Source organism: Eubalaena glacialis, chromosome 2 (assembly GCF_028564815.1).
Source record: "Eubalaena glacialis isolate mEubGla1 chromosome 2, mEubGla1.1.hap2.+ XY, whole genome shotgun sequence".
Lineage (NCBI taxonomy): Eukaryota > Metazoa > Chordata > Mammalia > Artiodactyla > Balaenidae > Eubalaena > Eubalaena glacialis.
The window spans coordinates 71,111,685-71,135,685 of record NC_083717.1 but is presented as its reverse complement, the minus strand read 5'-3'; the positions used below and the strand labels follow the sequence as shown (position 1 = coordinate 71,135,685).

Here is a 24,001-nt window from a genome sequence, read left to right as displayed (position 1 = left end):
CCTACATTTCACTCCTCGGCAAGGTTGCCAAAGCTGCAAGAGTCACTGCTGGATGGGGGTGGGGGCGGGGGCCCTCAGATATAGGAACCAGAGGAGGACAGCTCTGAACAATGCCCAACGAGGGCAGGAGAACACTGCATTTGGGGACCCCCGAGAGTCAGAGGCAGACCTCCTCCCCCAAAGGGACCCTGGAGTCCAGACTCTCAGCCCCAGGTCTTTCCGTTAAACGACTCTCCGGACGGGATCCGAGCTCCAGGCGCCGCCCTGCCAGGAGGTTCCAGGGAGAAGAGGACCAGGTAGTCGCCACTACCCTAGCGTCAGGTAGGAAAGAAGGACTCTCTCGATGCCCCCATTTCTGGGCCGCCCAGGCCGGCTTGGCCCGATCAGGCAACCCCAGCCCACTCGCTCAGGAGACCTGAAATGCAGAAGCCGCCACCTCCTCGGGCGCTCTCTCGGTCTTGCCCCACCCCGGCCCCGCCCTCGGACCCCGCCCGCTTCCCTCGCCTCTGCCTCTGGCCGGAAGCCCCCTCCCCTCCCCCTGCCGGTCCCCGGACCCTTTATTCCTTTCCAGTCCCTCTCCTTCCGCGAGTCAGGGAAACCTCTCTCCGCCCGGTTCCCCACCCCACCCACGTCTTCCTCCAGCTCCAGCTCCTCCATCCAGTCCCCAAGCCCCCGCCCGGCCCCGCCCAGGCTCCTCCCTCAGCCCGGCCCCGGCCCTAGTTTCCCGCCCCAGACCAGGGCCTCGGGGCCCCGCTAGTCCCCTCCTCGGGCCCCGCCCCCGGCCCCCGGAAGCCTCTCCCCGCCCTCGGCCCCGCCCCCCCGAAGTTTCTTGGGCCCCCGGCAGCCAGCGGGACAGAACGCACAGAGCCGCCGCCCGGCCGGCGGTGGATGGAGGTAACGGAGACCGCGCGGCGCCGGGAGTGAGCGGCCGAGCGGTCGAGCGGCCGGACCTCAGCGGACTCGTCATGGAAGAGGAGGTGAGGGCCGGGCCAGTCGGGGGACCTGGGCTGGGGTCTTCGAGACCCTCGCGGCGGTTGGGGTCCCTGGCTCAGGCCCTTGTTCCAGCCAGCCCCTCTCCCGCGGGTCTCCAGGCAAAGCCTAGGCAAATGAGATGAGCAGGGGCGGGGGTAGGGATCGCAGACCCATCCTCCTTCATTATTTCTGTCTTCTCTCACCGACTATGGGCATGGTGGTTGTTATTGTTCCCATTGGATTGATGGGGAGACTGAGGCTCTGGTCAGTTTGATGACTTGCTGAAAGTGTCCTAGGTTGCTGGGCTCGAACCCTGTTTACCACTGACTCCCTGTGCCGTCCACGTCGGATCCTTAGGGCACACTGTGTGTGTGTGTGTGTGTGTGTGTGTGTGTGTGTGTGTTTTGTGGTGGGTCTGTGGGTTCTGGAGTCCCTGTCTCAAGGAATCTTGAGGCTGTGACCCTGTCTGGTGGCCGCAGGACTGGAAAAGTTGCGTTTTCTCCCCTGTTTAAGTCCCTGTGAGTCCCCTTTCCCCTGTGAGTCTACCTTCTCCCCTGCTTGGGTGTCAGGCCCTTGTAGGGGCTGATCCCTGCCCCTGCCTTCCCCACATCCCTGGAGGGCTGACTCCCTGGAGGAGCTGGGCAGCTGGACCAGCAATGCCCCTTGAGCCTCCCTCTTCCCCCTCAGGACCCTCTTGGTCTGGGGTGGGGTCAGGCACTCTGTGACCCCTGCCCTTCACTTGCAAACTCAGTTCTCTCAGTAGCCCCCTCATCCAGGCACACTGCCAGCACTTAATGTGTGACTGTGGAATGCATAAACTAGGGAGGGGCCTGCTGTGGCTAGAGGATTTTGCTTCTGGTCCCCCAAGGGGGTCTCAGCTTCTGCCCCTCCCAGACCGAGGGGAGGAGATGTGTCTTTGCCTGGATAAGTAGGGAGGAAAGATGAAACCTTCACTCTTGGGGCAACCTTGGCCAGCTGGGGACCAGGCTGCCTGTGTCCCCATCAGTGCTCCTCTCCCTGCTTCCTGGGACCACTGCCCAGGGGCAGCTGGGGTATCTGTCAGAGTTCCCTCCAGGCCAGGCCCTGCATTTCTGTGGGATGGTAGATAACTCACTTCCCCTCTAAGCCTGCATTTCCTCTTCTATAAAATATAGGGCCTGGTCTCCTCCCCGGGTCCTGATTGTAGCCCCTTCTCTCAGAGTGGGTGGAAATAGGGGGCAAAGTCAGGCCACTATGATTGGCTGTGGTTTCTTGCTGACAGGGGTGGGGCTTCCCCACCCCTGCTGTGAGGGCTGGGCTGTCTGGCTGTGGCCCCTCTTCTTCTCCCAGGGGATTTGGGACAGGATTACTCCATCTCCTGATCTGCTCTGGCCCCCAATTAAGGGAAGTTCTCCTGGGGCCTCCTGGGCCAATGGCTCATCTGGAGGTCAGCCCAACCCTGTACTCCCTCTGGTCCTGAGTCTCTAACATTGCCACTTACTGACTCCCAGATGCCAAAAGCTCCCCGCACATCTGGGCTATCTAAGGTCTTGCCCACCACCTCCCCACACAGCTGGGGGCTCCCTGTTCCCTACCCCGCCCCCCCTTTGACATCCCTCTTTTCCTCTCATTTCTTTTCCCCTTAACTTCCTCTTGTTTCTCCAGGCCTCAGTGCCCATCCTCCTTTCTCTAAAACACCTCTTAGATCTTAAGTCATCTGCTCTGCCCCATGACCCCAGGCTGGCCTCATCACCTCACTCCCAAATGGCTGCTTTTAGTCCTCCCCCTGGCTTTGAACTTCCTCCCCATGCCCCAGGAACCCTGATGCCAAGCCCCCTCAGCCTCAGTGACCTCCTCCATGCAATGGGTTGGTAGTCCCCATCAGGCTGAGATTTGGTGCAGAAGTGTAGGTCTGGGCATGGGGCATCTAATCATTTGTGTTCTCAGGGCCTCAGTTTCCCCATCTATAAAATGAAGGAGGTGGGCAGTCCAGAAATGCGATGGTTTATGTGCAAAAGCTTTGAAAGCTTCAGTTATCAGTGTGAGGTATTGTTGCAGCTGGACTCAGGCTTTCCTATCTCCGCCCTGGGGTTCTGCCCCTCTTCCTCTCAGTCATGCCTTTCCCTGGCTTGGCCTCCAGTGGCACCAGGCTGCTCCTTTGCCCTAACACATCTAGAGAGAGGCAGGGCAGTGTCCTGTCCCAGCACTGGTTTTGTGACCTTAAGCTAATCTTCGACCCTTTCTGGCCTGCACTTTCTCATCCTGTAGTGAAGGGGTTGAGAGTATAGGGTCTTTGATACCCTCTGTGCCTTTCCTTCTTCTCTGAGCCAAGATGTGTGTCTCTTTCCCTCCTCACAGTCCTACCAAAACCCTTCCTTCTGCAAGGGCTTCCCAAACTAACCCCAAGTCCTTACCCTACCAGAGAGCCAAGACCGGGGTATCCGTCTGGGTCAGTGCTAGAGCCCTCCCAGTGGGCTGGGATCCTCTCAAGCAGGGGATGCCTACCCAACCCCCAGACTGGGGATTTCCCTTATGCAGGGTCTGTGTTGCCCCCATCAGACTGGAAGTTCTCCAGGTCAGAGCCTGTGCTTCCTCTCTCTGATTGCCCCATCACAGGGCTCTGACATGGTAGGTTCTTAGCAGAGTTTGGTCAGGGCATCATGGGGTTTAGTCAAAGGGCAAAGGTCATTATCCTAAGCTCCCTGTGATGTGAGGTGCCAGCAAGTTCTCTTCTGCTGGTCTCTGTCTCCCTGTCATGGCCTGTGTTGTGGCTTTCCACATCTCCTTTCTGTGCACAGTGTTGGGCTGACTGACCTGGTATCTTTTTCCTTTTTTTTTTTAATTTTTTTTTTTTTTTTAATTTTTTTCTTTTTTTTTCTCGCCCCCCCCCCTTTTTTTTTTTTTTTTTTTTTAATGAATGACCCAGAGGCCCTCCCATCTCAGGCAAAGCAGAACCAGGCTGGTGCCCAGGGGTGTCTCAGGAGCTGCTTGCGGTGGGCGGGGGGGAGGGCCTGAGTGAGGATGGGTGGGAGAAGAGAGAGCGAAACAGGAAGAACAGTGGTCAGCTGGTCAATAAGAGGAGAGGAGGCCGAGAAACTGGGCTGAGCAGGACAAAACCTCCCCTGTGAGCCCTGCCAAGGGGAGGGCCCGCTTAGTAAAACTTACTGGGGCATCTCCGGCCCCCTGGTGGGAGAGTGTCTGAGGGGCAGGGAGAGGGGCTGGTGAAGGATGGCAGGACTCTGACCTCCAGCCAGGCCTGTCTTCTGGTGGCTGTTGCTGTGGCTGATTCTGGCAAGGAGACCCTCACCTGGGCTTTGGTTCATGCCACCTCCAGCCCCTCAGCTGTCACTTCCCCCATCCTCAAGTGCCTTCTCTCCTCAGTGCCATCCTGGTACTCCCATCCCTAAAGGCTCTGGACTGGCTTCCCTAGCTAATCCAGTCATGGTATTCACCGGGCACTTCTCCGCTACATGCCGGGAGGATGGTGGTCAGGGTACCAGGTTCCAGCCTGGCCCCCGGGAGCTTCCAGCTGGCAGGAAGTTTTCACGTCTCAGGCTGTGGGTGAGGCGAGTAGGGGAGGTCACAAGTGGAGGGGGATGTGAGATCCCAGGGGGTCGTGGGTGGGCCTCTGCAAACAGGAGGCGAGCTTGGAGCTCAGAGGTAGATCTGGGCAGCATGCTCCGCAGTCTTGTTTAAGAGAAGCCTAGAGTCTGCAGGCCTAGGGGGTGGCCAGCTGCTGTAGTTGCTAATGGAGGGGTGTGACATGGCAGATGTTGAGGTGGGGTTTCCCATTTCCCACTTCTACCCCTCCAACCCTGGTGGGGGCCAGCATGGAGGGGTCTCTGTGTGGATAAGCCCCCAGCGGGTCACACAGCCCATGGGGCTGAACACAGGGTCTCTGGTGATGGGGGGGCATTGGGTGCATAGTAGGATGCTAGAGCCTCCCCCTTCTTGTCAAAGGGCCCTGAAGTCCCCTCTTTCCCTGATCAGGGTGGCTCATAAGTGGCCTGTCAGCAAGCCTCTCACTTCCTCATTTCTCCATCCAGGAAGACCATTTGGGACCATTCCACTTCTCCATTTCTCTTGCCATCTACAAGTTAGGGAGAGACCCTGAGGGGCACCTCATATTCCTGGAGCTCCTGGGAGCATTGAGGCCCAGCAGCTAAGCCCAGAAAGGCCTTGTCCTGAATTCTGAACCAGACCCAGGGAAGGGGTTCCAGAGAGCCAGAGAGGATGGCAGTGACAACAGTAACAATAATGACAGCTGCCATTTACTAAGTTTAGGGTATCTTAGGCATTGCTTTGTATGTCGTATCTTTTTATTCAGCAACAAACATTTATTGAGCACCTATTGTGTGCCAGACACTGTCTAGGCATTGGGGATACAGCAGTAATCAAAACAAAAACCCCTGCCCTCACGGAGTTATAATCCTTGTAACTTCTGTTAATATCATCATTTCACAGATGAAGAAACTGAGGCTTAGAGAGACCAAGTGACCTGCCTCTGGTCTGCGTGACTTGGGCTTCAAAGCTCAGACTCCTGACCACTGGAGTATGCAGTTCAGAGGGGGAGGGGGCCATAGTAAGAACTGGACTGGGGATTCCCTGCCATGATGGAGCACAGGGAGGTCATGCCCTGTCCAGCCCCTGACAGCCCACCACACTTCTGTCTGGACTTGTCCTTCCAAAGGCAGCTGTGGCCACAGGGTATCCCTGGGGAGAGGTATGCTCCCTTTAACTGGAGCCCCTTTTTTAAGCTTTATGTAAATTATAGAGCAGTCAGAATTAGTCAGTGCTGATTTCCTTCTAGCATCCTGTAGATTCTGACATACTCTTAGCCCCCTTCTCCTCCACTCTCCCCTTCACACTCACCACTGTGGGTACCAGTCATTGAAGCAAAGTGGTTAGCAAATTGGGTGTATTTTTATTTTCATTTCACAGATATTTCTTGAGCACCCATTATGTGTAAAGGAATGGTACTGGGTTCTGGGGACTAAATGTGAATTCGACCCCATCTGGTAGGCATATACCTGGCGCCCAGCTACTCAAGCAGGTAATCAAGAGGCACAAGATGTCAGTGACTGGCCTGGAGACTCCAGGGTGGCTGCCATGTCCTAGAGAAGGGTTTGAGTTTACCTCCTATACCTGCTTGTGGTCGAAGGCAGCGTCCTTGGAGCCCTCGCCAGACAAGGTGGCTACCCTAAAGTCCTGGCCTGGGGCAGGGATGAGGGCAGTGGAACCTCCTGCTTTGGGGTAGGATGCAGGGGCTGCAGAGTGGGCTCTCTAGAAGGGCAGGGGTAGGGAGGAAGATTACCACTCTGCCTGCCTGCCTCCTCCCATCCTTCTGATCCTGCGTGAACGTCCTTTCCTCTGGGAGGCCTTCCTGAGCGACCCTGACCTGAGCCAGGTCCCCCGCTGTCCTCTCGCACTCCCTCCTCTTCACTTCCCCTTCACTGATTCCTTCATAGCATTTCATGGTTGTTAATGTATTTATGTCTGGTGTTTATTTGTTCAGCTCCTCCTTCCCCGCATTGCCAGCCCTATGAGGGCAAAGATGCGTTATTTTTATTCTTCCCTGCCTACTGCAGCATCCGTGACATTGTAGGTGCTCAGTACAGCGTGTGTTGATGAGGTTGAATGAATAGATGGGAGGCAGAATGGTGGAGGGGAGAACATGGGGTCAGAGACCCAGTTTGAATTCTGGTTTTGTCCTTCCAGGGGTGTGACTCCGGCGAGTCACCTCCCCTCTCGGAGCTTCAGTCTGCTGTGACATGTGGATAATGATGCTACCACCTGGGAGGGTAGTCGCATGGGTTAAATGAGACAGTTTGGGTAAAACATAATACAGTGGTTCAGTATAAGGTGACTGCAGCTGTTATCGTTGTGGCTGCTGTTATTAACTGTTATTTCTGATATTGGATTGAGAATATCTGCCTCAGGGGTTGTGGGGAAGCTCAAATGGGGTGATATCAGTAGGTATCCAGCAGAGGGACACATCCCTGTGTGGCCTCACGGCAGCAACCCTCACGGCATGTCTGGATGCTATGTTACAGGGCGTGAAGGAGGGGGGCCAGAAGCCTCGGGGAGCGCAGACAGCGGACAAGGCTGGCTGGATCAAGAAGAGCAGCGGGGGCTTCCTGGGCCTCTGGAAAGACCGCTACCTGCTCCTCTGCCAGGCCCAGCTGCTGGTCTACGAGAACGAGGTAAGGACCTGCCTGGTCCTGAGTTTGGGGGTGCCGGGTCAGGGAGCAAAGTGAGGGCAGCCCAGGCCAGAAGAGGATTCCAGAACCCGGACTGGAAGGCCTGCTTCGCTTTTGACCTGCTGTGCAACCTTGGGCGATTGCCTGGTCTTCTCTGGGTCTCTGTGGTACAAGGACGATACCTCTAGGTGCGAGTGTAGGACTCCTGGATGAGGGGCTCTTTGAAGCATATGTACACAGTGATGTGTGTGTCTCCTCAGCTGTCCAGCTACACTGCAGCTCCCTGTCCCGGGGCTAGGTTCCACATCTGTGAAGTTTCCAGAAAACTCAAGCTTGCTCCACTCAGTAATGATAGTAGAAATAATACTTATTGCTCATGCTTGTTTGGAGGTCTTACATACCTCTCGGACGATGCTCACGATAGTCCCTTAAGAGTGGTCATCATGGGGACCTCCCTGGTGGTCCAGTGGTTAAGACTCCATGCTCCCAATGCAGGGCGCCTGGGTTCAATCCCTGGTCAGGGAACTAGATCTCACATGCCGCAACTAAGAGCCCACATGCCGCAACTAAAGATCCTGCACACGGCAATGAAGATCCTGCATGCCTCAACTGAGATCTGGCACAGCCAAATAAATAAATAAATATTAAAAAAAAAAAAAAAGAGTGGTCATCATGTCATATTCTACAGAGGAGCACCCTGAGGCCCAGGGTGCTCAAATCCTGTTCAACATCTCAGTGAATGAAGGTCAGGTCTAGAACCAAAGTCAGGGATCTCTCCACCCAGCTATGTCAGCAAGTAAACTCTAAAACTTATTCTTGGTGGAAGTCCTCTAAAATATGTTGGATATTGTCTGCCCTTCAACAGAAGGTGCTGGCCTAAACGGAGTCTTTCCTTGGTGGCTCAGAGTCACTGATGATCAATCAGGCTGCTCCGTACTGCCAGACTGTACTTTTCAGCTTTGCATTCTCCTCTAACATCAAGCTGCCAGTTGCCGCTTCTGCCGTCCTTGTGCCTCTCACAGTCCTCATATCTTCCCACTTCAGACTTGTGCCCCTTTTCATTTCAGCAGGTTTCGAACTTGGACAACCCAGGATGTAGAAGTTGTGTGTTAAATAAGTGTCAATAAAGTTCTGGGTGAAGACCCGACGTGAAAAGGTGGCCTTTACTTGGAGATGCTGTTTATGTTCTGGGGTTGAGGCTCTCAGAGGGCCTGTCCACTGCGACTGGGCTATCACTGTATGACTCTGACACACAGAGTACACGGGGCAGAACTGGCCTGGGGGCAGAGGAAGGGGGATCCTGCCTGTTCCCCATCAGCCTCTGTCAGCATGCCTCAGGCTGTCTTGGCAAATTCATAGTTGTCGCAGACCAAGAAAGATCTAGGTGTTCAAAGGAGCTGCCTTTGAGAAGCATCTCACCTTTCCTGACCGAGTCCCCAGGCTCATGGAGTTGGGGTGTCAGAGAAGCAGCCGGAGGAGGCCAAGGGGGTGAATGGTGCAGACAGCCCCCCAGATGTTCTCTACTGCTGCTGTCACCAAATTAGGATGTGCTGTGGCGGCAGCAGGGGGCTATTTTTATAAATAAAGGGGGCTGTCGCAGCTTCCTGCAGTCCCAGCTGCCATAAGAGTTGAGTGACAGGCCCCCCAGCTGTCAGCCCGTCGTCAGGCGCTACCAGACTTGTCCTGGGTCACCTCTCTACATCTGGCCCACGTCTGGGAAGCAGGAAGGATTTCATATCCCCTAAACACAAAAAGTCTAAATCATGCTTTAAAAAAAAAAATCACTATTAAAAACCTCAGGGCAGTTTTAAGAACTTAGCACTCGGGGGTGGGGGAGCTTGGCGCAGGAGAAGGAGTTGAGAAATGCTTACTAGTTCAATTCCTCTTTCTGATGTAAGGAACTAGGCGAGTGCGAATGACTCTTGGCTGTTTCTTTGCTGTCAGTGAGGCTGACATTCCAAAAATGCTGCCCCCGCCCAGTGTCTGCTGGTTTATCCGATTTTTCTGAGATGCAGAAGGGCCGGATGATTCAGCGTTTCAGGTTGAGAGGAGACCCAGGTCAGGCAGCCGTGGGGAGCCGGGTGGCGGAGATGGAGTGACTTTTGTTTCCAGACAGAGGAGGGTATGTTTGGGCCAGTAGCTGCCTAGTCGGGGGAGGCCTGTGCCCATGGGGTAGGTGAGCCTCTCTCTCTGGGATGGGGTCGGGGGGAACGTCCTTTCTGGAGTCTCACTCTGAGTCAGGCATTCAGTTCAGCAAACTTTTCCTCTTGAGGGCTGCCCCTTGTAGGGTGCTGTAGGGGGAACAGAAAGGAGAGCAGACGCATGCAGCAGAGGGTAGAGAAAGATGGCTCAGCAGGGAGTTAGGACCATTCTTCCCCATGACAGGGTGTCCCTAGCACCTAGTAAGATGCCTGCAGAAGTGCCCTCTGATGGGGACCCTTAGAGGAGGGAGAGAGCACTGAGGCTTAGGCTCTTGCGGGTGAGCAGGGCAGCTTCCTGGAGCAGGTGGATTTTACCAGCCCTTGTGTTGAGTGCAGGAACCTGGAAGGGACTGGAGACTAAGGATTGGAAAGAGGTGCGTAGAGGCAAAAATGGGAAAAGACACCTGTTTGAATCTAGATGGGAAAGATCAGGCCACCCTGGCCACCTGTTCCCCTTTCCCTGAAAGGCTGAAGAGAGAGTAGGTCTGTGGTTACTCACCTTAGCTGTACAATCATCTGCTTTGAAAAATACTGATGTCTGAGCTCTATCCCCCAGGGATCCTGATGTAATTGGTCTGGGATGTTGCCTGGGCACTGGGGTTTTTTAAAGCTACCAGGTGCCACCAAGGTTGAGAATCTCTGGTATAGAGCAGAGGTTTGCAAATTTTTGCATAAGGGCTTGTTAAAACTCAGATTTCCAGGCGCATTCCCCCAAGATTATGATTCAGTAGGGATGGGGCTTGAGAATTTGCATTTTCTTTTTTCCTATTATCCAATTTTTTATTATTAGATTTAACAGACAGAAAATTATATTTCAATAAATTTAACCAGAACAAACGTAACATAGGGGTAAAAAAAAGATTACAAAAACTGTACCATTATTCACTGAACATGTGATTAATATAAACTACATCTTGATGAAGACCTGTAGGAAATAATGTGCAAACCAGCGCTGGTCCCCAGATACACTTTGCATTAACTTTTTTTTTTTCACACACACATACTGTATTTTATTTTTACAGAGATAAATAAACTGACGCCAAGCATTGTAAATGGATGACCACAACAAAAGCAACAATGATTGCAATTACCAAACACGAAACACACTCATACTATGTCATAATATTGACATTCAGTCCAGTAATCCTCCACTGTAACAGCTCCTTTACTTTGCAGTGAAAATTGATTTGTAAATTTTTTTCCTCTGAGTCCTTGTGGGATATATATATATATTTTTTATTCAAGAGAATTTGCATTTCTAACAAGTCCTCAGGTGATGCTGCGGCTGCTGGCCCAGGTACCACACCTGGAGGACCACTGGTGCAGAGCAGCCTGCTGCTAGGGCACTGTCCAGCTTCTGGCTCTGGCTGGAAGGAGTGTGGTATGCTACAAAGGGCTCTGGCTTGGGAGTCAGAGGATGGGTGTTTGCGTTTGGCCCTGCTCCTTATATTTGGGTCTGTGCCCAAGGGCAAATCTCTTCGCCTCCAGGTCTCATTCTCTTCCTCTATAAAATGAGACAAATACTGGGGCTCTAGGATTTCAGGGTGCTTGAGGGACTCAGGAGAATCGGGGATGCAAAAGTGCTCGCTAAGTGTCAGGGTTTCTTAGTATATGCGAATTATCATGGAGGGAAATTGGGGCATTTCCTCTGCAAATAATCGAGTCACTGCCTCCCAGATATTCCGCCCCAAACTGTGGAGCACTGAGGCGGTCCCTGGTTGGATGCTCTGCATGATGTCCAACAGCAAGAGTTGGCTTAACTTGCTTGCCAGTCTCCAGGGCCTGCATCTACTTCCCTCGAGTCTCCAGGGGGAGAGTGTGCCACACCCAGGAAGCTGTTCCAGCTGGGTGTCCCCTGGAAGTGGAACCAACTGACCACCATTGAGGGAGGAGGGTGTCCCAGACAGCTGGCTGGAGAGGCACCTGGTGGGTAGAGCCCACGAGGAGAAAACACTCAAGGGCCAGGGCTGGCAGGCAGAAAGGCAGCCCAGCCAGCGTCCAGGGGTGACCGAGAAGAGGCTGGCCGCTGTCCTGGCCACCAGCCTTACTAGTGATGAGGCCTCATGGTGGCAGACTCAGGGGGTACTCTTGAAGGAACCCTTGCCTTCTCCACTGTGCAGGCCATGGAGAGTGGCCTCTCACCCCAAGCCAAGGGTCAGCAGAGGAAGATGCCAAGTGGGGAAGTCAACTCCGGATCACTGTGGTGAAGGCAGGTTGTGTAACCTCAAACAGCCTTATTCACGCTTCTCTCAGTGGCTCTGCCTGGAAGGCCTTTTTTCCCCTCATTTGTGATAACTTGCTCCTCCTTCCAGACCACCTCTTCACAGGTCTCTGCCTGGCTTCTGGGCCTGTATGGACTCCCAGGCACACTTTCCTAAGCCTTTCTAGCTTCCGCGTTTCCTCCTTTGACCTTAGGCACATTTGAGTCAGCCCTGCTACACACCTTCGGGCTGTGAGCCCCATTTCTCATATGGATGGTGAGCCTTGAGGGCATCCCTCCAACCAGCGTGGACTGAACACCGTCTCCTTGCCAGGGTCTGAATGCTGCATCTTGGTGGTTGATTGGCAGCCCGAGGGCCCCCTCTGACCAAGCAGTGCCCTCACTGAGTGGGATCAGGGTCTGGGGCGGGGCCTGGGTGTTTGAGGGCCTAGGGCATCTAGCTCTCACCATGTCCCCTCTGTCTCCCTCCCCAGGATGAGCAGAAGTGTGTGGAGACAGTGGAGCTGGGCAGCTATGAGAAGTGCCAGGACCTTCGTGCCCTCCTCAAGCGGAAACACCGCTTTATTCTGCTGCGGTCCCCAGGGAACAAGGTAGGGCTAGGCCTGCTGCTGACTGACCTCCCTCCAGGCCAGGGTCTCCTGGGGAAGGTCACCCCTGGAAGGCTCTCTAAGACAGGCTGGGCCCCTGGATGCAAGTCTGCCGGTTCTCTGTTGAATGTGGCTGAGGCTCAGACCCAGGGGCTGCCACAGGTTGGACCTTTGGCTTGCTTTTATCTTGAAGTCGCCCCAGCCCCTGGTTGATAGGAGGCGCATTTAGAGCTCTGCTGAGAGCTCTGCTCCCCCCTCCCCTTCTAGGCCCTGGGGCCTCCTTCCCAGGCTGTAGTTGGAAAGTAGCCTTTGGGAGGTGGGGCCCTTGGCCATCTCCCATACCCAGGAGGCCCAGGACTGAGGCAAGAAAGCTGGGGATGAGGCCTTCACCCCACCAGGCCTCTGACACCCTGACGTAGTCAGGCGGCCACACCCTCTCCTCATCCCAGGCCTTCCTGGGTGGGCCACCTCTCCTACCTTTCATCCTAGGCTCAGTGCTCGGACCTGCAGCCCCCCAGCTTTCCTCCCTTCGCACTGTTCTTTCTTGGCTGAAGCTGGAGGAAGTCTCTTGCCTGAGAGGTTCTTGCCCTGGGACATGCTGTGTGTGTGGATGAAGTTCGCTGTTTGCACCCCGCACCTCTGGCAGGGAGTCCGGCTGGGTGTTAACATGTGGTGGAGTTTCACAGATGTCAGGAGGGAGATCAGATTGGAGGCTGGCATTTACAGCGCCTCTCGCCAGCTCAGGCCAATCTGCAGCTGGGCCGTGCCTTGCCCCGACCTCTGCATGTCACGTGGAGCCTCGCAGAGCGGGGCTGAGTCACAGAGGCTGGGGGTTGGAGAGTGGGCCTCGTCTGGGCTTGCCCGAAGCCATTCTGTCTCTTTCATAGGTTTAAGGGCCAGGAACCCAGTCCTCTGTGGTCCCCGGAGCTCTGGGCCCTGGAGGAGACCATGATGCTTTACTCACTAACCCTCTGTCCCACTTGGCGGTGGGTGGGGGCAAGGGAGCCACCGTGGAGCTCTGACCCTGGGGGTGGCAGTATGCCAGGGTAGGGGCAGGTTTCATTGACCTCTGATGCTTAGGGCTCTGTGAGGAAGGGGAGAGCCACGTTTTGGTCTTTCAGGCCCTGGAGCCCCGACCCTTTCCTGGAGATCCACTTCCTCTCTCAGTGGCGCTGTATTTGTGTGTGTGTATTTGGGAGAGGTGTAGAGTGCGCTATATGTGAAGGTCTGCCTGTGTGCCTGATGGGCGTGTGTGCACCTCTTTATGTGCCGCTGAGTGTTCGCCTGGCCCAGGGGCTGCCTGGGTCTTTGTGTGTCCCTTAGTGAGCTTATGTGGATGTGAGGTGGAGGGGGCCTTGCTCCTCTGTCCTCTGCCAGCACGGTTCTGTGGGCCACCTCCTTTCGCGGCTCTGAGAATCATCTGGTGGTGGGCCAGGTGGGTCGGGCCCCACTGGGGGGGGCATCACCTTCCGAGAGGCCTGTTTTTGCAGCTGCATTGTCAGCTGCTTCGGCCAGCACCCTCCCTTTCATCCCTGAATCGTGCCAAGAGTTCAGGTCAGCTCTGGGTGACCCTGGGAGCAGGGCGAGGGTCGGGGAGATGGGGCTGTGGGGTGATTGGTGGGGGCTGCTGGGCAGCGGGAGCGCAGCCCACCCTGGTTCCGGCTCAAGGGCCCCTGACCCTCAGCACCCAGGAGCTCACACAGAGAGTGGGCGCTCTCCAAAGGCCAGATGGTAGACGGCCTCGCGCCCCCCCCAGCATCCTCTCTCCTTTCCTATCGCCCTGGGTGTTCCCCTCCTCAGGGAGGCTGCAGGCTGGCCGGGAGGTCACATGACCCTGGCTGTCTGGTCCTGAGGCCGCCTTTTTTTCCCTCTAATCAAATAAACAAAGACTCCAGTGTCTTGCGTGCCCCTCTCCCTCCTGCCTCCCTGTCCCCACACCCCTGCCATGAGGTCACAGGCAGACGCTGCCAGGAAGCAGGGTGGCCTCTGCTGGGCCTTGCTGCCCCGCTGGTTTCAGCCAGCTTGGCCCTTTCCTCTTTCCTGCCTCCTCTCTCCCCCTCCTGCTTCTTTCCTCTCTGCCATTTTGTCCTCCCCCCTTTTCCAGCCATGTGTGGGCCTTCTCTGTGTCCAGTCCCGTTAGCTTCTAAACTCCTAGCGGGGCCTGTGCTAGGAAGGGCTTGAGGAGGGACGTGTGCAGCCTTCAGGACACAGGGGTGGGGCAAGAGGAGCAACTTCTTGGTCCTCTATTTGTCCCTATTCGGACCACCCTTGTGGGATGCCTGGCTCATTCAGCAGGATTTCAGGGTTCCTTAGGGTGAGGCTGGGTCCCATTTAACCTCGTATTCCCTCTCCTAGGGGAGCCCCTGGGCCAACACCCTCCCCCCAGCCTGCCTAGGTGGGCTGTCAGTGGGAAAGGGTCACAGTTTGGGTTGAGTCCAGTGGTTGTGTTTTTGTCCCATTGAGGCCCTGAATAGTAAAGAGACCTGTGCAGGTCTCATTGCAGGTTGGTGCGACTAGACCCTGTGATCTTGACTCTCAGGCCAGTGCTCTTTCTCTTGCTGCATCTGTTGCTGAGTTCAAGTGTATGCCTCTCAAGCTCTCTGGGATGCTAAGTCCTGCACCAGGCAAGGACCCCACCAACTTAGGACCTGTGAGCAGGAGAAGTGTAGCTGGGCTCATGGGCTGCCCTGGGCCACCTTACTCGCAGCCCCCATTCAGGGTTGGGTGGGCCCTTTCAGAGCCCAGATGCAGCGCTGTCCCTTCCTGAGCCCCTACTGGCCCTGATGGCTGGGCTGAGACAGTTGCCAAGGTGCCCTGGGGTTTTCGACTTAGCTGCCGATCTGCTGCCAGGATCAAATTTACCCTGGTCATGCAAATGAGCATTTGGCTGTGCCTGGCGTGGGGAGGTGGGTGGGACCAGGGCCCTGTGTGAGGAGAAGGCAGAGGCAGCCAGGAGGAAGTTATATAACAAGGATGCTGAGGGGGCCAGGCGGGCTGCATGTTACATAACTGGGAGAGCAGCAGGAGGGAAGGCGCTATCTTAACACCCGGGCAGGGATGGGCAGCTGGTGACCCGCCCGACAAAGAACTAGGGCATCTTGAGGTCAGAGTGGGCAGCGGCCCCAAAACGGGAACCTTGGGCCAGTTCATTCATTGATTAGCTATTCATTCAGTAACTATTTACTGAGTACCTACTATGTGCCGGGCTGTGGCTTTAGTCATGTTTAATTCCCTCAGCATTGCTTTGTGGTAGGCGGTGTCATCCCTTTTTCCAGATGAGGAAACTAGGACTGTTTTGTCCAGAAGGAGAGAAATGGTGATAATTCCTATTACTGAGCACCCCCTCTGTGCCCACTTCCACATTTAACACTTTGCTACATCACTGATCTTCATAGCTCCCTGAGGCTCCGAGTCAGCCAGCTGTGAGGGCTGGTCTGTGCAGCTCAGAGGCCCTACTGCTGCGTCCACCATAGGGACAGCTCCTTGGTTTCTGTGGCCTCACTCCTTCCGCTGTTTCCTGTCTGACCGTGGGGCCTGGCAGGAAGGGGCCTCTCTGAGCTGCCTTCTGATTCTAATGTAGGAGTTCAGAGCTCCTGCCTGAGGTGGGAAGGAACCCATGGGGTGGCGTGGGATGAGGTTGGGTGTGAGGTCAAGTCATGGTATTACTTTAGGCCACCTTGGCCAAGTCCCATCCCATCTGATGAGCCTCTTTTTCCTCATCTATATGATGAGGGGGCTGGAGTTGACCCCCTAATGCCCTTTCTCTCTTGCAGTCTGTGATTCAAGGCCAGAAAGGAGACCCAGGGACTTTTCCACTTGTCCAGGACTGGTTGTGGGGCCCACTGGGCAGCTGCGGGCGGCCCTGGTTCCAGTGGGCCTTCACCAGTGGACACCCCTCATGCCTGTCACCTCTGTCATTGTACTCAGTCTGGTGGAAGTAGACTGAGACTACTCCTACTTTACAGAGAAAACTCAGAGGTCAGGCAGCTGGTCTGGGGGAGTCACATGGAGTGAGACCAGATCTGGGCAAGGCTGATTCGAATCCAAATCTCTGGCAGCTGTATACATGGAGAGGGCCCCTTCTCTGCTGGATCTGTCCCCTCCCTTGCTCTGAAGCCCCAGTGTCAGACCTGATGTGGGGGTCATTGTGGTTTGCTCCTGACCAGCTGTGCGGGGGCAGACTTCAATCCAGAGTGGGAAGCTTCCTCAAGACCCCAAATGTGAACCCTTTTAAACATCTACTATCCACCCCACGCATGCCCCTTGCAGGTCAGCGACATCAAGTTCCAGGCACCCAATGGGGAGGAGAAGGAATCCTGGATCAAAGCCCTCAATGAAGGGATCAACCGAGGCAAGAACAAGGCTTTCGACGAGGTGCGATGAGGTCCTGTGGACGGCTCTGGGTCTCCTTTCCCACCGTGTGTGATCTCAGAGTGGACCCTGCCCCACCCCACCCTGACAACTCCTTGATTATGTCACTGCTACAAACACTGGGGCATCTGTGGTTGTTACCTCGTTTAATCCTCACAACACCCCTCAAAGTAGGTGGTTGTGTTCCCATGTTACAGATGAGGACACTGAGATGTAAGGAAGTTAAGTAACTTGTTTTAAATTAAAACGTGGGTAAGTGGTGGGGTAGAATTTAACTGGATGCAGCCATGCATCCTTTCCAACCCAGCCCCAGCCGGAAACAGCAGGAAACAGCAGAGAGGTCTGTGGGTGAGCTGAGAGCCTGACAGCTCACTCTTCAGTTGGGCGGTGAGGTCCAAGCTTGGCTGGCTCTAACCCTGGGGCTCCTTATCTGCCTGCAGTGGCCACCCAGCCCCCTGTGCTGTAGTGGTGACGGCAGCAGGGCCATGATCAGGCTTTGGGCAGGCAGGGTGTCCCAGGGGGCCAGATCTCCTAGGGAGGGTTTATCTTTGACATCATGGATTCATAGCTGTTTGGGCAAAAATGGACTTGGGGGCCACCTAGAGTGACCCCTTGGATTGCAGAAGACTGAGACCCAAGGGGAGTGAATTTTCCCACACAAGTTCCCTCTTAACACCCAGGTTCCCTGCCTCACAGCCATGGCTCCTGGATCACGTCTTACGTGACTGTGCCATGCTCAGCCCTTCACTTGCTTGGGAAAGTGTCCCCATTTCCAGGGAGAGAGTGTTGGAGGCCACAGGAGCATGGGCTGGGTCTCGGCCCACAGCCTTGGCAGAGCAGGACCAACTCCTCCACTGCAAAGACCCTCAGGTGGGCCTGAGCCTCCCCTGTGGGCAGAAGAGTCTTAGCCCACCCCCCCACCGCAGGGACAGGCTGCTCCGGGATTCAGAGTCTGGATTTCCCATGTGTCTCTTCCTGTGGCTTCCCGGCTACTCCTCGCCCTCATTCCTTATCCTTAGAGAGGAGATGCTGCCCCCAAGACTCCCCGACCCCTGGGGGTGGAGGCCCTGCTCTTTCTTGAGCTATCCCCAGGGGTCCTGGGAGAGTGACTGGGGCCAGGGAAGGTCTTTTCTGGAAGCCAGGTACTAGGGGATCATGGGCTGTCTTCTCCCCGCTCTCCCCCAGCTAAGCACAAAAGCAGCCTCAGGGCTGCTCACATATTGCAGTGGACTGAGGGGTGAGGGCTGATAGCCCACATTTGGGCAGGAAGACTGAGGCAAAGAGAGCAGCTGCAGAGGAGGGAGAGCCTCAGACTGCAGAGAGACGACACAGGCTGTGTAGAGGCAGGGAGAAAAGCAGGGAGATGCCTCAAAGAGAGGGACAGCTGGGGCACTTGACCCTGTCAAGCAAGGATGCAGGTGCAGACCCCGCCTCTGAGTCTCAGGTTAACGCCCGGGCATTTCCTCCTCTCCTCAAGGCCTGCTGGGGCCTGATGTGGTTCCCTGTCCTTCCCAGGTAAAGGTGGACAAGAGCTGTGCCCTGGAGCATGTGACACGGGACCGCGTACGTGGGGGTCAGCGGCGCCGGCCCCCTACAAGGGTCCACCTGAAGGAGGTAAGGCCTTGGCCCCAGCTTGGGAAGGTTGGGAGTCAGATGAGCCTGGGACCACAGCTCCTTAGGTGGCAGCGGGCTTGGGCCACCTTTTTCCTGCGCACTCTTGGTATCGGGCTGCCTGAGTGGCATGCGGGGTGTCGGTGTGGAGACGCGTGTGCTGTATGTGCTCAGGGAGTGGGTGCGCCTGCTTCCCGTGTTGAGTCCACGGGCCTTAACCCAAGCTGGTGCTGGAGGGAAACTGAGAGCCTGAGGCTAGTCCCCACCTCTCAGAGCTCAGCTTCCAGCTGGAGAAGAGACCTGTCCACGGACTGCTCCAAGCAGCGCTGTCTAATTTTGGCACAGAGGGCGGCTCAGAGAGGCTGAGCAGGAGGGACCACAGAGGACCCACAGACACCTGAGCTGACCCTTGAAGCATGGGAACGGCTTCAGTGGGCAGACTTGGAGTGAGGGAGGTCCTGGGTGGAGGGAATGGTGCGAGCTTGAGGCCCAGGGCAGGGGAGTTTGAGGTGTGCCTGGTCCCTTTGACTGGGAGATGTGTCTGGGAAGGCGGGGTCAGGGGGAGGAAATTGTGGAGGCCTTGAAAGCAGGAGTCGGGGGCAGGATGGATGGGAGGGTGTGTTCCTGAGGTCAGTTGGAGGCCCTGGGTAGGATGGGTCAGGTTGATGGAGGGAAAGGCAGGGGCCCAGGAAATAGAGGCAGGGGTGGGGCCTCTAGGCTCCAGGAGGGGGTGAAAAGGGAGGGGCTGGTGGGAGAGACACTGGGAAGCAACAGCCACCTGGGCTTGTGATTGAATTCAGAACTCAGGGAGGCGGACTGGACAAAGAGGGAGGGTTGTCAGGAGTGCCCCCAAGCCTGGAGACCCGGCGAAGGGAGGCCCTGGACACAGGGAATGTGGGAGAAGTTATGGGCAAGGGGGAGAGGGAAGGGAGGAGCCCTTCATCAGACCAGTGTTACTGATGGGTGTAGATAGTTGGGGGAGAGATCTTGGAGGCCAGGAAAGAACCTCAGCAAATGCTGCCTTTGGGGAATGGGGGGCAGTAGGGAGCAAAGGAAGAGGAAGCCAGAGAGTGGCGCATCCAGAGAGAAGGGCACAGGACTGGGGGTCATCAGCCAGGTTGGCAGCCACAAGTCACGAGGCAGGACTGAGGAAAAGGCAGATGGTGACGTTTACAGCACATTTTCTCAGAGAAGGAGTCCGCTTAGGGCTGTCATGGGGTGCAGAGCTGGGGGTGCTGGAGAGAAGGAGATAGACCATGGTGGGGAAAGAGGGAGACAGAAAGGGGCCAAGGTCATTGGAGGGTTTGCTGGTGAGATGAGATAGCCTGTTCATGTCTGTCAGCTGAGGGAGAAAAGCCTGCAGAGGGAGTGACTGAAGTAGCCAGAGAGGAAAGGCACGTCTGAGGGAGGAGGCCTAGGAGGTGTGGGGCAGGCCAGCCTTGGAGAGGGGAACCCTCTGAGAAGAATTCAGGGAGGGACTCATGTCCAGTGACTGAGTGCATGTGTAGGCCAGGTCACCCTGTGTGTGTAAAAGGGAGTGAGGGACCTTGAGGGACCTTGGGAAGGGCCTCCTGCCCAGCCCCGCTCCAGGCCCTCTGAGGCTCCCTGGGAGTTGTCCCCATGACCGTGGGGCTGCTGGGTGTCCCTGTGGACCCCTGGGGCCAGGTGGGGACAGCTGCCTGCTGGGTGCAGCTGTTCTCCTCTGGCACTCAGCTGTGGTCTGGGGCTGCCCGTGTCTGGTGCCACATGTGACAGCACGAGGAGAGCGGGCACTGGCTGCTGAGCAGCTGGGCAGGCGAAGGCTGGAGAGCTCTGGCCCGGAGGGCTGGCAGACCGGACAGAGGTCTGCAGGGCGAGTGAGCTCAGGATGATGCAGGAGACCCATCTGTGAGTTCTGGTCCTGTCGCCTGCTGACTGTGGGGACCCTGTGTGGGTGGTTGCAGAGAAGGGACCCTCCCAAGGCCTACAGCCAGGTAGGGGACCGAAAACAGGGCTGGAACTATGTCCCCTGCCACCCAGGCCAGCACAATTGCCATTCAAAAGAGCAGCCTATCACACAGGCCGGAAGAAGCCAGGCTGGGGCGCTGAGAGGACACCCTAGCTCTGGCTTCCTGGCCTGTGATTTCAAAACCAGGAATTCTATGGAAGTGAGAGAGAGGAGAGGATTCATCAGAGAATCACTTCAGCTTCTAATCAGGTGGCTTTGGAAACCAGAGCAGAGGACATGGAGAGTAGAGGGCCAGGGACCTGGGCAGCCTGGATGGGAGGGCTTGAATACCTTGTAGGTGGGCACACCTGACCCAGTGGCTGGTCATCCAAGTTGATGCCCATATCCTGCCCCTCCACCCAGGTAGCCAGTGCAGCATCCGATGGGCTTTCGCGCCTGGACCTTGATGTTCCTGACAGCGGGCTGCCAGTGTTTGCCCCCAGCAATGACGTCAGTGCAGCCCAGCCCCGGGAGACACCCCGGCCGCCCATGCCTCCTACCAAGCCTTCCGCAGCGCCTGAGACAACCAGTCTTGGTGACGGAGTGGAGACCCCTGTAGGGGAGAGAGCCTCCACCCCTGTCCCAGCAAGCTCTGAGGCCCACCCTGAAAGCCGAGAAGACTCAGAGACTCCAGTGGGGGAGGACAGGGGCTCTGAGCAGCCCCCCAACAGGGTCCTGCCTGACAAACTGAAGGTGAGCTGGGAGAGCCCCAGCCCTGAGGAGCCCCCCGACCCTGAGAGTACAGAACCGCCCCAGGTGCCCGATTCTGGGACTTCCAAGGCCGTGCCTAGGGAGGGTGGGAAGCCCCCTCCACCCCCTACACCCCCACCCAAGATCTTATCGGAGAAACTGAGAGCCTCCATGAGTGGCGTGCAGGCTTCTGGGCCAGCCCAGAGTCCTGGGGCCTCTGAGACCTCTGCCCAAGGCCCAGCACAGGTCTCGGTGAATGGTATGGATGACAGCCCTGAGCCCATCAAGCCATCCCAGGACGCAGGCACCCCAGGAACTCTCCCAAAGGATGCAACAACGTCCACAGCCCTGCCCCGCTGGGACCCGCAGCCTCAGTTCCATCCCCGCTGCTCCTCCCTGGGGGACCTGCTTGGGGAAGGCCCCCGACGTCCACGGCAGCCTGGGGAACAGCTGTATCGGGCCCAGCTGGAGGTGAAGGTGGCCTCGGAACAGACGGAGAAACTGTTGAACAAGGTGCTGGGCAGTGAGCCGGCTGCTGGGAATGCCGAGGCATTGCTCAGCCAGGCTGTGGAGCAGCTGAGGCAGGCCACCCAGGTCCTGCAGGAGATCAGAGATCTGGGCGAGCTGAGCCAGGAAGCACCTGGGCTCCGGGAGAAGCGGAAGGAGCTGGTGACCCTCTACAGGAGAAGCGCACCCTAGGGCCTGCCGGGCCAAAGCATGGTCCCTCCTGGCCGGCTCAGTCCATCGGAGCCCAGCCCTGCCGAGAAATGTGCTTCTTTCCAGGCTGTAGAAGGGCCATCAGGCATGTCAGGGTTTGGCCAGGACCTGCAGAGACTCCTGGGATCCTTCTCGCCCTGCCTTGGCCAGAGGTGCCAGGTGCCACCCAGGGCTGCTCTCTGGCCGGGCCTCCGGCTCTGGGCTTGGGCTGGGAGCACACATGCGGTACCTCTGTGCTGGCGTGATCGTTCCGAACAGCCCCAGGGCCCTGGCACAGCGCTCGGGTTTTTGAGGGCGGCGTCATCTCTGCTTTGCGCCCTCAATAGTTTACATTCCTGACTTCTGAATAGAGCACAGCTGAGCCCCCCTGCTGCCTCCATGTCCAGATGTTCCCAGGCAGAGGCAGCTTCAAGCCATAAGCAACCCTCCCCACCCCCCTATTCCTAGTAGCTGCAGGGGCCTTGGGTCTAGACTAGAGGTTTGTCCTTCAGCTGAGTGAGACCTGGAACCCAGCTAGGGCCTCTGAAGGCAGGTGGGAGGCATCTGTGTGAGAAAGCCATTAGCTGTGAGCCCCCTCCCTGGGCCTGTTTCCTATTCTGCAGGCCTTCCCCTCTGGTGAGCCGTGATTGGAGGACTCCAGGGTGGAGGAGGAACTCGAAGGGTCTCTAGTCTAGTCCCTGCCCCTGGACCTGCTTGTGTCCAGCCTTGCACATTCCTGTACAGGTGAACCCGATGTCGACATCAGAACATCCTGTATGTAATTCATTATAAATCAACCTTCAGAAGAGAAGCTGCCCCAACTTCTGTGCCTCCCAGATGGGATTTATAGCTGGGTCTCTGTGGTTGCTTCTCAACCCAAACAGGTCCAATATCCCAGTTATTTCTTCGAATGCCGATGGGAATGTGTTGGGACCTGAACCCACTTCCCTCTCCCCTTTCCCCTCACCCCTCTGGCTCAGGCTAGAGGGACTGCTCCTCCTGAACTTCCTTGTGGAAGGAGCATTAGCTCCTTCCCTTTCCTGGTCCGTGCCTGCACCCTGGGCCTCTCCCGAGCCCCTCCCCCCCATCGTCTCTGGCTCCAGGAGCACATCCAGTCTCCATCCTGCTGCAGCGGCCGGACTGAGGGCAGTCTATAGGTGCAGAGGCCCTGAGGGCCACAGCCACTCTCCCTGGGGCCTGCGGGAGTAGGCGCAGCTTCTGACAGGCCTGCTCAGGGGTTTCTGCAAGTGCACTTTTGTTTACTGAAAGAGAAGGAGGGTCACAGCTGCGTGCCTGGCCTTCCTGCCTACTGCCTCACCCCCAGCCACTAGTCATGCCCTCTGAGGCCCACCGGCACAGGTCACTGTCTTCTTTACTTCTCCTTGGTTCTTGAGGGCAGTGTCCAGGGATCGGGAGGGGCACGTGTCCACTCTGCGGCCTGTACTGGGCAGGGGTGGAGGCAAGCAGCAAGGTCATGGCTCGTGAGCCTGCCTTGGCCTCCCTAAGCCACACTCCTTGAACAGACTAGGCTCCCACGCCACAGTCTGCCTGTCTCTCCATCTGTCTCCAGTATGAGAGCAAGAATGTCGCCAGGGGCCCACAGTCACGTGGCCCCCTGCAGTCTTCCTTTGGGGAACAGCCTTGCTCCACCAGCAGCCTGGGCCGGCTGGAGCATTAGCCAAGTCGCCTCCTTCCTGGGACTAGAGCCTCAGTTTCCTCCTCTGATAAGTGACCAGGCTGAGCAAGTAGCTCTGGGGTCACCTTAGTGGCCTAATGCCATTGGTTTCTGTGGGGTTCCTGTGCCTTGGCAGCCTGGACCCGAGGGGGAAGCCAGCTTCCAGGGGAGGGGAGAGGATCGGGAATTCACAGGGGCTGCCTGGCCTGCCTCCTTGAGGAGGGTGGCATTCCATGCCTTCTGCTTATGAAGCGCCTTTCTTGAAGTTTGGCAATAAATCCCTTTTCGTGGAACTTCGCTGCCACAAGCCTGTTTGTTGGCGTGGGGACCAGCTCCAGGGCCTCATGGAAGCGGAGGGTAGGTGGTGGTTGACCGGGGCATCACCTTTCCTCCAAGCTCTCTTCGAGGGCCCACTTCTCATAGGCTAGGCTGGGGGCCTCGCCCTCCCTCAGTGCTCCACCTTCGCTAAACTTGGCCAGGCGCTCCAGTCTCACCCCCTGCCCCCAACATGTTTCTACAGCCCGGAGGCTAAGTGTCATAGGGAACAATGCTTTTCAGTTTTTAAAAACTTCATTTGGAAATAATTTCAAACACAGAGAAAAGTTGCGAGAGTAAGTATAGGACAGAGAACACGCATATACTCTACTCAGATTGACCTGTTGCCTTGTCTTTTGAGTGCCTTCTCTCTGTAGTATACACACAATTTTTTTTTTCTGAGTCTTTGGAGAGTTAGTTGTCATGGCCCCTTTCCCCTAAATACTTCAGTGTGTATATCCTAAAAATAAGCATATTCTCTCATTAATCGTAGTGC

At 56.5% G+C, this 24,001-nt stretch overlaps 1 protein-coding gene across 1 annotated transcript; it reads left to right on the top strand.

Annotated features, from left to right (window-relative positions):
* The first annotated feature begins 823 nt into the window (after positions 1–823).
* PLEKHO2 (pleckstrin homology domain containing O2) lies at positions 824–24,001 on the top strand. Its single transcript, XM_061180197.1, has 6 exons — positions 824–977; positions 7,005–7,154; positions 12,047–12,163; positions 16,430–16,534; positions 18,047–18,145; positions 20,493–24,001. Exons 1-6 carry the CDS (start codon positions 966–968, stop codon positions 21,516–21,518), a joined length of 1,509 nt encoding a protein of 502 aa, XP_061036180.1. The 5' UTR covers positions 824–965; the 3' UTR covers positions 21,519–24,001.

Coding starts and splice junctions, on each gene's coding strand:
- PLEKHO2 (XM_061180197.1), top strand. Junction 7,155..12,046: donor TGCTGGTCTACGAGAACGAG/GTAAGGACCTGC, acceptor CTCCCTCCCCAG/GATGAGCAGAAGTGTGTGGA. Junction 16,535..18,046: donor AGAACAAGGCTTTCGACGAG/GTGCGATGAGGT, acceptor TGTCCTTCCCAG/GTAAAGGTGGACAAGAGCTG.